The 18,475-nt window shown below is 38.3% G+C and overlaps 1 protein-coding gene across 5 annotated transcripts in view; it reads right to left on the reverse strand.

Moving 5' to 3' along the window:
- STXBP4 (syntaxin binding protein 4) overlaps positions 1 to 18,475 on the reverse strand; it is a 68,791-nt gene that overhangs the window by 14,371 nt on the left and 35,945 nt on the right. For 4 of the 5 annotated variants that reach the window (XM_062612720.1, XM_062612721.1, XM_062612719.1 and 1 more), the window contains one exon: positions 3,745 to 3,802. In XM_062612720.1, the coding sequence (XP_062468704.1) occupies positions 3,745 to 3,802 (58 nt within the window). Of the gene's footprint in view, positions 1 to 1,360; positions 1,438 to 3,744; positions 3,803 to 18,475 lie in introns of those variants that run through there. The other variant, XM_062612722.1, reaches the window with a different exon arrangement.

The following is an 18,475-nucleotide window of genomic DNA, read 5'->3' on the forward strand; positions in this document are numbered from 1 at the left end:
GAGACTTGGCAATGCTGCTCCTTGCTCTAAACGGTTAACGTTCTCAGGCTGACTTCATACACATTACAAAGTGTAGTAAGAGGTATGAATTTTCAAGCATGCAAACAGCCTGGCTTACACTGTAATTAGGAAACAGTGATGAAAGCAAAATACTTAAATAGTTAAAATGAATATTAATTACCATGATGCCTTATTACAATGCTCAGTTAATTCCATTCTAATGAACTGCATTAAGAGCTCTTAACACCAGCATGGTGGCTCCATTCAGAATAGAATTTTTTAGCAGTGGTCATGAAAGGTGACTTCATACCCTTCTCTGCAATTAAAACAGAGATATTTTACTTGCCTGCCACAAAGACTGACATGCAGAACTTTACAGAACAGGTAACGATGGAAAACTGAGGCACTGTCATTTGAAATGCCAGGAGCACATTAAGAAGAGGGAAGAACATTCATGAGTCCTTAACAAGCAAAGATCAGATACTCAAAAACTCCTTTAAAAGCCTTTTCATGTCAAGTGTTGAATTAAAATCTGTAGTTTCAGCAAGTGGGGGTAACGTGCAAGCCATCTACAAATGAGGGTTCTGGTGTCCTCAACATAAAAAGGACATGGAACTGTTGGAACAAGTCCAGAGAAGGGCCACGAGGATGATCAGGGGACTGGAGCACCTCCCGTATGAAGACAGGCTGAGGAAGTTGGGGCTGTTCAGCCTGGAGAAGAGAAGCTGCGTGGAGACCTCATAGCAGCTTCCAGTGTCTGAAGGGGGCCTAGAGGGATGCTGGGGAGGGACTCTTCATTAGGGACTGTAGTGATAGGACAAGGGGTAACGGGTTCAAACTTAAACAGGGGAAGTTTAGATTGGATATAAGGAGGAAATTCTTTCCTGTGAGGGTGGTGAGGCACTGGAATGGGTTGCCCAGGGAGGTTGTGAATGCTCCATCCCTGGCAGTGTTCAAGGCCAGGCTGGACGAGGCCTTGGGTGCCATGGTTTAGTGTGAGGTGTCCCTGCCCATGGCAGGGGGGTTGGAACTGGATGATCTTAAGGTCCTTTCCAACCCTAACGATTCTATGATTCTATGATTTACATTAGCTGAGATGCTGGTGTTGCTCATCTGAATTTACTGTCACATCTGCAATATAGGTCAGTGTCCAAATGCAGAACTTTGGAAGAAATTTCTTGCACATTTTCAGCAAATCCAGCTTTCTGCTGAGTCACCAAGATAAGCACTTATATGAGAAGCAAAAAAAGAGGCGAGATGTTTGAAGAAAATGAGATTTCTTCTATTCCTCCTCTAAATTATATTTGCTATTATTGCTAGATGATACTATCTTCAATCTCAGTTTCCAATTACACAGGTATAAACCTGCAGTATTGCAAGTGTTTTACCCAGAACAGAATCCAGCATCCACCTTTCTAACTGTCCTATAATGGCTCCCTGTACGAACAGATGGAGACCAAGGAAATAAGTGCTCTATTTTAATAGTTGCTCTTGCTTTTATTTCCATTGCTATGAAATTGGCTTTTAATTCACTTTCATTTCCTAAGTTATTTTCCTACAATTTATTTTGGTATAAATCCCATGTAGTAACCTACATCTGTCTGAAAGAAAAGCCACCCTTTGATTAGAGCTGGAATGCAGTATCATATACCGTGTGCTTGGAAACCTCTGCAGAAAAAACCATGTCTGCTTTAATACATCTAGCTCGAGGCACCACGGGGTGAGTCGAGGACAACAGAGCAGTGGGTTTGAAATAAAGGAAAAGCAATGTCCCTGCTTCTCTTGGCTCGCCCATACATAAACTTCACTGCTATTTATGTGACTTTTATAACAGTTTGGGGTAAAAGTAATTCTATCTGCCTGCAAAAATTGATTTGCTGCCTTTCCTGTCTTTGAGGAGACTGTGGAAGTCCACCTGCAAAACAGGGGCTTCCTGCACCTATAAGAATTAATCAATATGCCAATTTCAGCAGCAAGAATAAATTGCTCTTCATTCAACAACGATTCATGATATATGTGCAATGGAGATGAATTATATTTTTCACCAATTATTTTAGTCTTTTAAAGGAATAATAAAAAATCCCTATTATATTAGTTATTTTTCACTATACTCTAAAACAACAACATACTTGTTCAATTCACTTCCAGAAGCTTCTGGAACACACAATGGAACTACCCCTTTTTTCATGCATCTTTCCTCCAGCATCAGAGAATACAACTGAAAGAAAATCTTTCCTATAGCTTACAACAAACTCCTACAGCTTTTATCAAGCAGGTCTTTGTAAAAAAGCTTTCAATTCTCTATGTAGCAGGCGTATTATTATATCCTGCTGACATTAGCAGGATAGAAACCACAGTTTGGATTTGGTTATAAAATATAATACCCCCCCCCCATTTTTTGTAACTAACGGATTTGTACTGCATTTTTTCTTCTAGTCTGTCAGAAAAGTGATCACTACGGAAACCTTACCGTTAAGGAAAGCCAAGAAAAGCTTTGTAACAAGGGCCCAAGCTTAGTGCTTCCCTTTTCTGTTTTTTCTTTCACCAGATGATACATCTCCAAATGATTACTGCCTCTGAAGCTTTTGTGGAGGTTTTCTTTATGCTTCAGCCGCTGTGTGATTGTAACATCTTATCAATGGCACCTCTCCTCTGCTCCAGTCTCCCGAGAGCTCGGAGAAATTTGTTTGCAACATCTCCTGAAAAGTCCCAGGTAACTCCTGGTGCAAAACATTTGCCTGTAATTTGGTTTTTGGCTGCACAACAACTGCTCCCTGGTGCAGTGTCCACCCTGAGCACCTCTAAGTGAGGTTCACATTAGTTATTATGAGTATTCCTAATACGCCACTATGCAAAGTATGGCTTTGTCTTTGTCCTGTGAAAACATAGAAAGCAAGCCCTATGGACACCAGAGGTATCATTTTCACAGGGTAGAAATCAGGAACAAAAAGTATATATGCAGAATATGAGAGAAGGCTTTTGCACCTGGTGCAGCTTCAGTGACACGATCAAGGGAATAGAAGCTGCTTAACCTGCAGCAGTGATACCATGAAATGTCAGTATTTGGTGATGCTCAAGTTAGTAAACTTCCATTTATCATCTGAAGTGTAAAGATTAGAGGATAATGACTTTTCTTCTACATGAATGGTATGGCAGTTGGAAAGCTCTTGATTGTTTGATAAATGTACCTAAACGCTTTCTTTCCTGTTCTTTCACCCTCCTGCAGCAACAGAACAACCTATTCCACACAATGGAGCAGGATATGACCTCACAAAAACCTATGAGTAACTAGATTTAGATGAAACTACAGCATTACCTTCTAAAAATCTAAAAGAATTCTTCCACTCCTCCAAAATATAAGGGCATTTTTAAAACCTGGTATTTATACTTGTAAACCACTCAGGGGACAAGATTTTTCTTCCTTACCTCCTGGGTCCATTATAGGGTCAAACACAGAACTGGGGAAACTCTCAACATTGCAGGCGGTTTTTCAAACCCATGTGAAAGCTTGAGACACACATTTCATACTGAATTTCAGCTGGTTTTGTGACTGACCCTCTAGGAACCTTTGGGCAATGAAGTCACAAAACCCAGGAAAGAACAAGTGATACTGGCAATAAAGATACAAATACAGCAGATGGCAGCTTTTGTTATTTTACTCATTTTTCCATTAATTCTAGGTTTAAAATATGTTTAATGTGCTTTTACTTCAACTCTGACCCATCTTCCCCCAGAAGTACTCACTTGATGAAATATTTGATTCCATCTGCTGTATAAGCTTCCTCCCATCCGTAAGGCAGACCTAAGATGAAATAAAGAAATAAGATGTGTTTCAAACCTTAACTGACTCAAAGAACATAGTTTTGAGATGATATAAATCAGAATGCTGTCATTTCAAACCATGTCTAAAAAAGATCATAATTTTTGCTGTTTTGTAACAAAATAATTTAAAGAATACAATTTAATAACTGTTCGCTGTGCTGCAAAGCTACAAACCATTTCATGATACTTTCATGACTAGCATTTCTTTTGTAGAAGCTGACAGGCTGGTCAAATCACAGTGTAGTAATTAAGTATTTTTGAACTTTACATTGTAATTTACACCTACATAAAGTGACCAAACCCCTCCTGTGCCTGTCTTCTGTTGAGGTCTGGTTTTACAGCTGTTAAATACAGATGCTAATAACGATACAAGGTAGTAGTATGGGCAGAATGAAATCCTCTGCCGTTTGTTTTTTTCACTAACTTTTGTGTTTATACAAAATTTGTGGGGATTTAGGCACAAATTCCACACAGAGACAGATTTGGAGAAAATATGTACAGATATTTCTGTTATATATCCTAAAAAAGGTTAATTTACTAAATGCATTGCTTAATTTTGTGATTTACACTAATGTAATCAGTCACGCTAATCTTAAAAACTCAATCTTGGATGTTGTTCTTAGGTTGAAAGTCCTATCCATGAGACTGATCAGTAATACATAATACTTTTATTAGGGTACAATACTATATCACTTTAAAAACTAAATTTCCATAGCAAACCTCTGCCTTTTCAACTACTGTTCACTCAATACCAGCTCTTTGTAGGGTTTGAAAAGTGCTGGAGAAAGAAGCATCAGTCAATGTGCAAAAACGCTCCTGATGGACGCTTTTGTGACACTGCACTGTAATGTAGATAAAGTGAAAGGTCCTGAAAAACCCCCCTTTCTTGGAGACTAGAAATATGCATATGAAATTAAAATATGCATGAAAACTTATTCTGGAAGTGCTTTAGCTTGGAAGCCATCTCAAAATGTGTCTTAGGAGTTAAACTATTTTTGTGCAAGTCACAGTATCTCAAAGACCAGCTCATTAGAACCATCTGTGAGCCTGCTTTAGATTTAAAACTCTTATTTGGAAAATGTGCTGGCCTGCAAGCACCAGATGATCTTTGAAAGCTGCTTCATACCAAGGAATGCCCTAAGCACACATGTTTATTTTGGAACTTCTTTCTCAAAAGGCTCCTTTTCTTCTCTCCCATCGTCACAACTTTGTCTTTCGTGTGGTCCTTCCCAGTCCGGAAAGGGCTAACTTCAGTTCTCAAAGATAAACAGCATTACAGCTACTGAATCATGACCTGGCACAGTGAAGCAGGTATAAACCATCTGAGAAGGAACTATACCTGTAGGTACCAAGTGAAGAGCAAAAAGTCAGTCAGGCAGGACTCCAGAAGTCAGGAAGGAAATTTGAGAATTAGAAATTGTAGAACAGCGCCATTACTGTTCAGTACAGCTTGAAAAGCAAAAAGCTCACTGGCTTACTTCTCCTTTCATTTCTACCCCATATTAGTCATTTATCTCAGACTTCTTCCCATTTTCAGTTTAGAACAGAGCTATACAATCTGTTCCTCAAAACATGCCACCTACTACCTTTCAGAGAGAATAATCCACAGCTACTTCCCTTTAAATACAAGGTAGTTGCTGCATAACAGTTTTCAGGCTCTGACTCCATCATAAAGAAAGAAAGAAAAGGATGTTTCAAGTCACAAATATGCTAGACATGATCACAAGTTCTTCCTCTCCCATGAAATATGGGACCTTCCTTCAACACGGATATTTTCTAATCATTTAAATGGCAATAGGGTTCATCCTTCAATTGATTCCATCTGCCCTGGCCTTTCCTCATGCCTGCATGCAACGTGCATACCCAAAATAAGTAAGAACATCTCTTCTAAATTATAAATAGAACCTCAGCATCTGCTCTGTGCTCACACGGATCCCCTCTTATCACCTGTTTCATTCATCAGTGATTATAACCCTTTTTTCACTAGAGAGTTGATTAAAGTTATGTCTTTTTTTCTCATTTCTAAATGAAGAATGGTACGTAGGTAGCAATGAAAACTGATGCTCTGTATTCTTTTCTTAACACAAAAGACTGTGCTTTTCAAAAACACTGAATGCATCTGTCACCTATAAATTAAACTCCGGAGATATCTCTACAGTTTTATTTGCCTTTTTGACTATATATGCATTAGATTGTATATCCTATCCACTCTTTATATGCGTCAAAGTTCCACCTACATCTGCAGGTTTTTTTAATGCCTTTCTTTTCCACATTTTTACTTTTTCTCCACTCGTTTTTCACTGCTGTTCCCTTTACTCATTTCCTTCATGGTTAGATTTGTACTTGTATCTCTTGGTATTTCCCATGGTAGCCAGAAGGCTCTTATGTTTTGCATCGTGTTTCCCTAGACATCATCTTCACTTCCTTCAAGCTCCTTTCTCCATGAATCATTCATAAGTTGATCTACTTCCTAGTGCTCTATTTTTTCACACCCTCCAGGGTCAGATTTGTTGCCTGTCCTAGGACTTGCTTTGAAAGACTGCTAAGCTGTCACCTGAAGTAAATGGGAGGTACAGGAGCTCAAACCATCAGAAATACAGTCTGAAAGATACAAGATTTAGCCTATATAAACCCTGGCAGTCTTAGGTTTCCTACATATTTATAATTTCTTCTGTGACTTGCTGCAGTCTTTGATGAAATTTCATGAATAATATATCTTGGCTGCAGTTGTCTGCATAGATCATCTTAAAAAAAATAGAGAATTACAACATTTGAAAGGAATTTCAGCAGAAAAGACAGGACTTCTTCCTATACAAATATTTGTGACTATTTACCTTTTGCAAGGTAAAGAAAAGGTAAAACTGCAAAAGTGATTATGCCTGCAAAAGAAATGGATACAGTCCAAAGCATCCTTTGCCCAAACAGAATGAACAGTCTCCTGAGAGAGCGTTAGCCAAAATACATTATTTGGCTACCATTATTTTCCACTAAGTATATGCATTTAATTAGGGTTAATGCAAAGGAGATTTCTATAATTTGATGTGAAGAATTAAAACAAGAAACCACTTGCTGTCATCTGTATACCAGAACTGTGAGCTGGTTACCGAGCAGCAAGGCAGAACCCCCGGTGCCTGCCTGCCTCCTTGGCTGCAAGATGCCTGCTGTGATAACACGATTGTAAAGTTAACATTATATAAAGCTGAAAGGAAATGAAACCCTAGGGCAAGCAAAATTTTCCTGACACTTGATAAAGGGTGGATCGCATCGATCTGTATCACTTCCTGGGGTTAAAAGGACAGAGAATGCATCAGCATTGACACTTGGCTGGTTGCAGTAAGGAGAAAGATCAGCATCAGCCCAAGTTATAAACCTATATGAAACAACAGACATTGAAGATTTTGTCTACTGTTTCCAGTATACACACTTCCTCAATAAAAGCTGCATACAGCTTGATCAAAGTATGTCCCCAAAGCAAGAAGGGGGAAAATACAGATATTAGGAAAAAGCCTCATTTTACTGGACAGTTAACAAAGCTAGAAACTGTGCAGTAATGTACTTGGATGGGGTTCTCTCCCAGTATATTAGTTAAAAAAATATTAAAGCGAAAGAAATGTGGAGATGAGCAGATGAAAGTAATAAAAGCAGATCCCATAGCCTGAATGTTCAGCTGGCTCAAAACTGACAGTTATTTCCCTAACATCTAAATACTGCTGTTCAAATATGGTTTATTTTTCTTCTTTTCTGACAGAATTATTCAAAGGAAATAAGAGATTTTGAGTCTATAGCAAGAATTGCTCAAAAATTTACTGTTCATTAGGACTCTATCCAGATTTGGCCAAAGTGACACTATTTAAATGCTTCAAGATAAGCATGTCCAGTGCTTTATATTGACCTTAAGGCCAGACTAAAACCCTGCTTCCATTATAAGCAGTCATACAAATAGTACTGATGAGTTTGAAAAGAGTGCTTAGGGATAGCTGCCTACCAGAGGGATAATCTCACCTCAAAACTCTTTTGTGAAGCAGGAACTTATTTCCAGTAGCATTCACAGCTTTGTCATCCACCATAAAAAGGATGTCTGGCTACAACTGGCTGCTGTTAAGGCTAAACAATCCTATGTTTGTATCATTAAACCACCTTGTCTGGAACTCATATTAAGTATTGTGCTTAAGGGAGGTAATATCTCTCTGGAATTTAAAAGCCACATAGTACAAGTATTCTGTTTTACAATGAACACATTCTTTGACCAATTACTGAAATAGGGATGTCTTTTTTCATGTATCCTTTTACCTAGCTTGACTGCTCCAGTTATACATACTTTAAGGTACGTATACAAAAAGAGCACAAGCTAGCTCCGAACTACCCTGTATTTGCCTCCTTATAATTTATTTATACTTTAGGTTCTCAAAAATGTTTACTTCTTTTAAGAAACAGAAATTACCTGATAAAAGTATTTCCGATACGCAAGACTTGCTAAAGGACATTATGAACAGCTTCCTCTGTCACTTGACAAATGAGGTTTTGCATTCTGATCTCTTTTCAATACCCACCAATTCCAGCTCTTACCAACACTTAAACCTTCCTCACATGGCCTCAATAATGATGTAAAATTTGTTAGTTGAGATCCCAAATGCCTTTGGCTCTTCACTCTGAGCTATGTAGGCAATGCAAAGAGGAAGAAAAGCTGACTTGCTGATGCTACTTTAGCTGGTCTTGGGCTCCTGAGTGCTACAGGAATATGGCAATATCCCACATAGGAGACTAGAGGTAACAGATGATGCAAGACCAGCAGAGGAATTCCTTGGAGTCAGGCAATTTGGCACAGCTAAAGCAAAAATTTGTGGAGAAACATCCAGCCTTGCTTATCAGGTGTGTTCAACGAGGTGCAGGCATAAAAGGGCTCTTTATTTTTTGAGGCTGTCAATAATACAGACTGTATTTTACTACTTATTTGTGAACTGAATATAAAAACGCGGGTTCAGAAAAACAGCTTTCAGAAGGGAGCACGCACTCTGGCATTTGTTTGTGTGCCACTTTATTCTTCAGATCATTTCAAGGGCTCTTCCCACAAACAAATGTGTTTCATTTTATGAATAATGGTCTGCTAAGGGGCCATGCCGTTCCTTTCTTTCATATATCAAATCCTATTATAAAGAAATTGCTCTTTTGCTTTTGTTGTTGTTAATTCAATAAAGCAAAGATGGAGTAAGCAGTTTTCAAGTGGAGACATCTGGGAAATACCAGCAACTGAAATCTGTGCTAATTCAGAATAGGGTTGGCACATTGGCTTGTCTCCCTTTGGTCTTGATCCTAGAAACCATGCTTCAGGGAAAATATTTTTCTTTGGATGTCCAGGGCATGGTGACCTTGTGTTTTCCCATCTCTTATTAATCATAAGATACTGACCTGTCTATGCTGGCAAACTCATTAATCTCTTATTAAAACAATTACATCCTATCAAGTTACAATTCAGAACGAGAGCTATAAAATCATTTGCTTTGTGTGCTGAAAAATTATATGATCAATTTTAAGAACTTAATTGTAATTTTGAAATTACAGTTATAAATGTGGTTGTTTTTTTTTCTATTCTAACATTTGTCTGTGAATAACTTGGCACAGTTAATTAGAAACAGTATGAACACAACAGAAACTGTAATATATGAACGATAACCAGCCAACTGACTGATTGAAGGAAGTAAGAATGACCTCAATCAGTATATGTGATCAGACACTGCTGTAGACATACTGCTCTCCTACCTAAACAATAAGGAAATCCAAATTTAGAACAAACTGCCCACCATGTACACTTGAATTCTTCAGAAATGAGAGCTACAGCCATCCAAGCAATGAGGTTGCTGCTATGTGTCCTCAAGAAGGATAAACTATTATCTTCCTGAAACATTGATTTAAAAATATACCTTTTCAGAAGCTGGATATTGGAAATACAACAAAAAAAACCTGCCCAAACCAATTTGGACTGTTATTAAAATGAGAAGCAAAAGGTGTAGTGGATGCTTATTTTTAGCCATGCAGGAGGTTAGCAGTGAACGCACAAAGCAAGCACAGCACTTGAAAAGGCAATAAAATACTTTCTTCTGCTTAGTTGATGGCAATCAAACATGTACAACTAATTATGCAGAAATGGCAGAAGTCACTGGAGCTTGCAGGACATACTTTACAATAACATGACTATAAAACATCCTGACTTCTAAAGAATAGAAAGAATACAGCAAATGAAGTACTGAGCTGTCTGCTTCATCAAATACAAGCTGTTCTTTCAAGGTAAAGTCCTCCTTTTAGCCCAGAGGTAAACCAGAAGATTTATCCATTACCTGCTGTCACAGGATAGAATCTGAGCATCTACACCAGCTACTGATGTGAAACCAGGGACTTTTTTTAGCATACAAAAACCTGAAAAAAGACTGAAATTGAAATGCTGACATGAAAGGAATTTAAAGTACTACTAATGAGTATTATTTTTATAATGTAATCACCTTTCTGAGAAAAGGAATTATTTAGCAACTTACACTGAAAAAAACAAGCTTATTATTTCAAGATACTTACAACACAGTCAAGATGCATCCCATTTGGCTTACAATGCCTTTTCACATACCACACATCTGATAGTCAGGAGTTCACAATTGATTCTTGGGAGGCCTGACATACCATTAAGCAGTACATCCTCCAACATTACAGCTACTTTAGTCATGAATGTAATATGTTTGTTTAGTCATCAGGTCAGGACAGCGTAAGCCCTCAGAGGTGAGGGATAATGAAGGCAGAGAGGAGTTTCAGACTGCTGAAGAGAAGACAGGAAACGTTACGGTCCACAACTGGGGATCTAGACAGAAACGCCTAAATGTAGGCTAAAGGAATTCATAGAAGTACCTCTTGAGAACATTCTTGTTCTGATTGTTGGTCCAATCCACTTTCAGCTCATTAAAGAGAGGCTGGAATAACGCGTTCTTACTCCAGAAATACAAGCCTCTGCACGCATTCATCACCAGGACTTGGTAATTAGGAACAGCCTGGAACAGTTCACTGTATGGCCCAGCTCTAAAGCATTTCTCTTTTCCTCAGTTGTCCTACTCTCTTGCTCTCCTGATTACCCTGGTCCAGAATCCATCCATCTCCTCCCTTCTTTACTGGATCAACTTCTCTTGTCACCATCTATTGTGCTACCCACCCACGTCCATCACTGTCATCTCACATTGCTCACTGACGCATGTGATAGTTAAATATAAGCTTTCTAAAAGCATTCATTGGTAACAAATTAAAATGACTAAAATTAGAATTGAGCAGAAATTGTCTGAGATTTAAAAAGCAGTAGTATTACATGATATACCTTTCTTGCTAAGTAATATCTTACTTTTTTGCACTGATGATGAAATTAAAGTGTACAGGGGGCTGGCATGAACCACCTACAATTGAGAGACACAGAACTACTCTGCTGAGCTCATTTCACACTAAGTACAGACCAAAGCCATACTTCTTCCTTTTGAAACAAGAATTGTGAGAAGTACTTAACGCAAGATATCCTTTTAGCCTGTTACAGAAAACACTGTAGCTGCACATAGGTAAAAGAAGGGGTTTATTTACAGGAAGACATGACTTTAAAGCCAGCATATTTTAAAATGAATGTCAAAAGTTCTTAGACGCTAGGATAGATGCCTTTCCTTTCTGATATAAAACTGATGGGGAAAAATAATCCACCATGTGCCTAAATTATCATAATTCATTTTACTTCAACTGTAAAGAATTCAAACATAATACCCGCAGCAATCACTAATGCAAAGCAAAATCTCAGTCCTTAACTTCCAGTTACAGATTGCCTTTAAAGATGCTTATGGCATAACAGATCTAGTACGAGACTTACGCATGTTTTCTACCTCATGTAGGTCTCCTTCCTAAGCACCAAGCAATTATGTTTTCCTCTTGCAAATTCTCCTGAAAATATACTTTTAAGAAACTTCCTATATCATCCTTGGCAATTGACTTTCTCTGTACTTCTTTCCATTTCAATTATCACACTGTGCACCATATCCAAGGAGCTCTGCTAGCCCTCAGCTTCTCACTCCTACCCACTGAAAAGAAGTGAAAAAATGTGACAACTGAAGGAACTGACAGAAAAGCACACCAACCCTCTGAGGCAAGATGAGCCCCGATAGCTTTAGCATACATTGACACTCGAAACAAAGGTCTGATCGTTCCCCTCTCCCTGACAGCTTGCATCCAGCTCTCTCAGGATGCTCATAGTTGTGAAGCCATAGAAATTAACTCAGCATTAACTGCGCAAGAGTATGCACAACTCCTTTGGTTCAGCTCCATGCTATAATGGTTGCTTTAAGGTTTGGTACCTGACATAATGAGACAGTTCTCCTGGACTATCATGCAGACACATATACCCACACGGAGACATGGGGTTACCCACCTTCCGATAACCAGCCAACTACGTCTGAACTGTACTTCAGTAAGACCAGAAGACAGAAGAGGGGTGTCAGCCTTGAGACTGAGACCTCACGGTTCAATTCCTGTCTCACCTGTGTATTTCCTCTGACTGTGAGCAATCTGCATCTCCATGCTACACAGTGTGGAAGGTTTATTCCTCCCCCCTCATGTCAAAACATCACGTTATAATGAAGGATTAAGGTACCAAAAGTCTAAGCATTTTGTCAACAGAAATTAGCTGATGGGCTATTTAGAAAGTATTTACCATCCAGTAAAATTTCTAGAGGGTTTTGACTTCAGTCTCCATAGTTACCAGAACCAAGCACAACTTGTATGGGAAGAGACACAAAGTCAATTACATTTTTCATAGTGGGCTCACAGTATGAACTAAACGAGTCCGTAGATTTTAAAGGTCTGCTCTTTAATGAAGTCTTCCTTCAGAGATGCTGAAAATTAACCTAATGAGCAAATCTTGATAGCTCATCTGCATTTTAAGGTATAATATCACTTACTTGGTTTTCATTATTAAAATGTTTTGATTTGAAAGTCAGTACAGACAGTGCCTATTCAAAAGCTGACTCATCTTTTCTCATTAAAGGTAAGTGAATGGAGAGAGAATAAATTGCTTTTCTACCAGCAACAACAGGGTTCTGAAATCTAGGTCACATTAAAGAACTGTCTTATATACAAGCTTTAGACATTGAATTGGCTTTTTCCTTGCTGTGAAACATTAGAAATCACACACATGTTCAATCACCAATAAACTGGCTAGCAACATGTTCATAATTGGTAATTCTTCATTTGATCAAGCTATATTCTGCCCTTATTAGCGTCACCTTTTATCTAGCTTCTCTGCTTGTACATAATTACTGTAATGCTCTAACCCTCATACATCAAATTAAACAAGTGGGGTCTAATTTCTACATCCTGTAACAATACCCACAAGTAAGACCAGTTACGTGAAAACCATGTCATTCCTTGCTCACATTCAACAAAATGTGCTTTTAGCCCAAATAAGGAGAGGTCAGGGATAATTCAGGATTTAAAACCCATTTGTAAATGGACATTTCTTGGAATGTCACTGGAAACCAGGATTAGAATTTTGTAAGAGCCTGGCTAACTGGATTAGATGTCTGAAATAAATAGGGTGTAATTATATAAAGCCTACAAAGACAAAGTATTACCCTGGGTGCAAATAATCAGCTGCACAGAAGCAAGTGGGGTATGTCCAGCTAGCCCTTGGTTCAGCAGAAAAGCCTTTGGAAGTCCAGGAAAGCCCAAACTTCATACGATTCAGTAACGTAAAGCTATAAGGGAAAGGGAAAACCATTCGGGGATGTAAGAGCTGGTGTGTCAGATATTGAAGCAAACAAACTTATGCCATTTTTGTCTCCAACAGGCAGGTCTCAAGTACAGAACTCAATATAATTTTGATGAACTGGAGAGAACTCAGAGAAACACAAGGGTGATGAAATGGCTAGGAGACATGCTGTGTGAGGGAAAAAAAAGAGCAAACTGGTATCAGTTTAATTTGGGGAACAGAAAACAGTGTAGAGACGATCTGGTCTTCAGATATGTTAAAAGCTGCTACAAAGAGAAAAACAGCAGGATGTTTTCAATAACTATAGGGATGAAGACAAGTAGTAATGTGCTTAAGCTGCAATAAGGAGGATTTATGCCAAAGGAAAAGCTTTCTAATGGCAAAGATAACTAGGGATGGGAATAGTTAGCCTATAGAAGCTGTGGAATATGCCAGACAAATACCTGTTTGGATTAATGCAGGTATAATTCATGTTGCTGGTGGGTGACTTACCGAATTGTTGGAGGTCCTTTCAGGCTAAATCTTTTCTGATTCCTTGGTAGCAAAGTACCATCTAAGTGCTAGTTTCCTAAACTTTTGTATAATTTACATCACACGCAGACATTTCTGCTGCTTCCCATTTGCAAGGCATTTTTAGGTCTTGTTTCACAGGAGTAATATATTTTACTTATATTACATTCAAAAAAACTCTGTTTCTCTCTTTCTAAATATTTATTACAAAACCAAACCAGTACTGGCCAAAGAAACAGGCTTCATAGTACAGGGTTTTTTTAGGCTTGTCAGTGCCTGAACTTACATCCCGCTAATACTAAAACCAACCAAACAACAAAAACACTGCCAAAGGTGAAACTGTGAAAGGTTTTATTGCTGTCTACTGCCTCACTAATAAACTACTCAACCTTGATTTGGCTTCACTGGCCTTACTTATTTAGGTAACATTATAGGCACTGCTTTTAAGCACAGATATGCACTTAAACATTGCTATTTCAGCAGTGATGACGCTCTAGCTCAGTGATCTCACATTTGTTTGAGTCAGGGATCAAAAATTCTGAGAGGTTATCATTATGAACCCTGCAATTGAAACGAACATGAAAATGTTAAGGTTCTGTAGACAAGCTGTAAATTGGCTGCAAGAGATTTGTGGTCCAGTGGCTGTTGACAAACTGCAGCTTGGAAACCACAGCTGTAATTCTGAATTACTTTGAAATATGTGGATAACCGGGCATTAAAAAAACAATTCAGATCAAATACACAGCAATAAAAGGTTGCAGTAAATACAGAGTACCAAAATACAGCCATTCAAAATAAAAAGGCAAGAAACCGAGCCCAGTAGGATGGAGCTTATGCCTTATGGCTGCCTCTATTCTCAAGTCTACCCTTCGCAATTAGTCATTCTCCTTTTCTAATGCAGACTTCAAGAGGTTAAGACAGTGTAAAGGTGCTACTTAAATGGGGATAACAATCCTAATCAAGGCTTACAAATGATGTAAATAAAGCAGATCCTATTGGATTTATAGACTGAAAAATGGACTTCTCACAGGTCCAGTGCTCCATTTTTAACTCAATTTCCATGCACACTCATTTTAATTTCATTTATATTGGAAGTATTTTAAATATTATATACTACTACATGTCTGAAGTGGAACTCTTCCCTTCCATTGCAATGAAACATTTTCAACTTCTTGAACAGATTTTCCTTTTGGAATCACCGTTCTATGAACACTGTCACAATTAATACCCTTCATTCTTATTTACCATGCAGGCAAAATTGGAGATTTAAATGATTTGCAGAAAATTCAAAGTCTTGCTGCAAGTAAACAGTTTTGTAGAACAAGCGTTTAAATTGTTGTCTGTGACCTTGGAAAACTGCATTAAATATGCCTGGATTTTTTTTTCTTCCTGGTGGTTATAGAATCCATTTTCCCTGTATTGCAACTTTGAATTTTATTTCTTATTAAAGTACATCAGTTGTTCACCTCTGGCTTTCTTATTGTGATTGGATTTGCAGGGTATCTAAAGAGCTGCTGATAAGCTATCGATTTTGTAATATAATAGTCTCATTTGCAGAATGAGGCAAACAATATTACAGGGCAAAAGGGATCCACTTCTCATCCCATGTGTATGTGACGTTATGTGCTGGGACAATTAAAATTAAGTCAAGGGTTATCCTCAGTTTACATCATTGAAGACAGAATAAAAGGAAAATTACCAAGTTTTAGTTCAAGTCCCAAACTCTATTCCTGTGCTGCACCAGCCACGTTTTCAGATCAGTAGAAAAAATGTGGGTATGAACATTTCTTGCAATCTTAAGTGTGATTTTTGGACAAATTATCAGCTTGTGAATTAGCCACTGCTCCTGCATAGAGTCACTCACAGTGCACGGTTGACAGCAGGGACCTACAATCCAGATGGAGCACATGTTGAACTGGAAGACAAGTGATCCCAGTTCCTATGAAGTTTCCCATTCAGCAGAGCTGGAAACCAGAAAACCACTGCCCCACAGAGACCAAACCAAGTGATGCATTCAGCAGCAGCATGAAACTCCTGTCTTACTCTATCTGGTCTTACTCTATGCTGTCTTTACAAGATGAGACTGAGCAAACAAGAAAGCAACCAAATTCCAGTTTCAAGACCAAATTGGGAGATGCTTCAGCCACATAAGGAAGAGGATTTACATCTCATGTTGTCTTCAGAACTTAGTGGAAGCCAGGAAGATGTGCTACAGGCACACCTAAATCCTGCTCTTCTGTAAGGAAAAATTGATTTTGGAGCATTGTTCTTGAGAAGATGACAACATCTGCTATAACTCCATGATGCTACATGAGGAATACAGTGCCAACATTTTGTGGTGTAAGACTGCAGTACCCATAGCTCAGAATTCCACATAATTCTGCAAGTAGGAGCCACAGATGACCAGGTCATATTCCAAAATTACTGATGTGATTCTGGGACATTTCTTTTAAAAATGTCAAGTCAGAAAAAAATCAGCAGTAAAAAGTTCTGTTAATAACTGAATATTATGACTTTTGACAAAAATGAAATGACCCTCCCATGAGGTATGTTTGTTTTAAGGAAAAAAAGTTCAGCCTTCAGGGACTTGCAAAACAGAGAATTCATCCACTGGATAGAAGTTGATAAATTCCCTTTCAGGAAAATTCACCTCTTTTGTTAAAAGTTTCAAAGGAATAAGAAGTTTTAATTTCACCAAATGAGTATTTTCTAATAGAAGCACTGTCTCAGAAAATGTTTAGCTGACAAACAAAACCTCTTTTTAAAGCACGTGGCACTGATTTTAATTCTTTTGCTAGTCGAAAACTATTAGAAAGAGGAGCTGTACAGATGTGTTCAGGATGTACACTGTATTATTTAATAGGTCCCTTCTACTTCTGATTTCAATAATCCCCTGAAATATTTATGGCCTTGCCAGCACCATGAATACACAGACAAACTATCTCTTTATTTATCATTATGCTGCTCCTTCCTGAGCAGCTCTTCGAGAAAGGAAGTAAAGGTACAGTTCTAGTTCATTAGCTGAAAGAACATTGAAGGTATGCTACACTCCCAACGCAGTTCTGTCCCCACAGAAATTATCTGGCAGGAAATAATCTTCTCTTTCTAATACTAACAGTATAAAAAGACATAGCAGTGTGAGTTTCAGCAAACACTGGCAACCAGACAATATTCCTGGGGTCAACAGAAGACTTGTATTTTGATATTCAGCCTCTGCAACTGCATTTTAATATCATTAGCCTAATTATCAGAAGTCAAGTTAGCCAGGGTATGCCTACCCATGCTACAATTACATCTGGATTTCGCTGTACAGGCAAACACCAAAAAGTGGGGGACAAGCCCACACTTGTATGTCAACTACTTCAGAACTCTCATGCTGAACTACAGCCAATTATCTGTACAAAATATAGCGCTGTTTTTCAGGAACAAACCAGTAAAAGTCTATATGGCATTAATTCTGTTGTAATAAACAACAAATAAATAGAGAAGAAAGATGAATACTTAGCGATATTAAGATTAAAAGTTCTCAAAATAGCAAAACTGGTATTTGTGAAGACTTGCTGCTTTACCTTAACTGTGTTTCACCTACGCTGTCAAAAGAATTTGTGGGGACAACTAACACTTTGCTAAACATGCAATGGTTTTGGCAACTGACTATAATATAGTTTAAAAGACTAAACTGAAGAAATGGGTAGATTGCATATTTCAGCCTGAGACCTTAAGACTTTGGTACAAAGATCAAAAGCAACTTAACTATCAAGAGAACAAGCACTAATGGACACTACCACCAGCAGCTTCCATCGCCTTCTTTTTATAGGCAGATGGTATACAAAGAAAAGTAATACAAAAACTGGAAAATTAATCTTCTGCCTGTAGAATCTTCATAATCAAAGGCATAGTAACTACTGTGACTAGCAAGATCAATATCATAGAATCATAGAATAGTTAGGGTTGGAAAGAACCTTAAGATCATCTAGTTCCAACCCCCTGCCATGGGCAGGAACAGCTCACCCTAAACCACGTCACCCAAGTGATACAATATCAGTAAGGGAATAGGAACTTTGGAAGCTATATTAATTTGGAGACCATTTCAGAGGACTTCAGCATGACTGCCGTGTGTCAGATCCCAGGCTGGCAACAGATTAAAGGAACATATGGGCAAAAAGTAGTTCAAGATGCAGTGCTTGAGTTCCTGCTGAGCAGAGAAAGAGGCTTCATAGCACTTAATGGATACTGATGACTGGGATTACATCAACAAAAGCAAGATTGTATCTTGGATAGAAATTTCAGAGGCAGAATGAGGAAATCAGCCGTCAAAATACTTGAAAGCTGCATTATGCTAGTGCACATTTCAAAATGCCGATTGCCTGCTAT

The sequence above is a fragment of the Pezoporus occidentalis genome, unplaced genomic scaffold (genome assembly GCF_034315485.1).
Source record: "Pezoporus occidentalis ecotype Australia unplaced genomic scaffold, CSIRO_AGI_Poc_V1 ctg160, whole genome shotgun sequence".
Taxonomy (NCBI): Eukaryota; Metazoa; Chordata; class Aves; order Psittaciformes; family Psittacidae; genus Pezoporus; species Pezoporus occidentalis.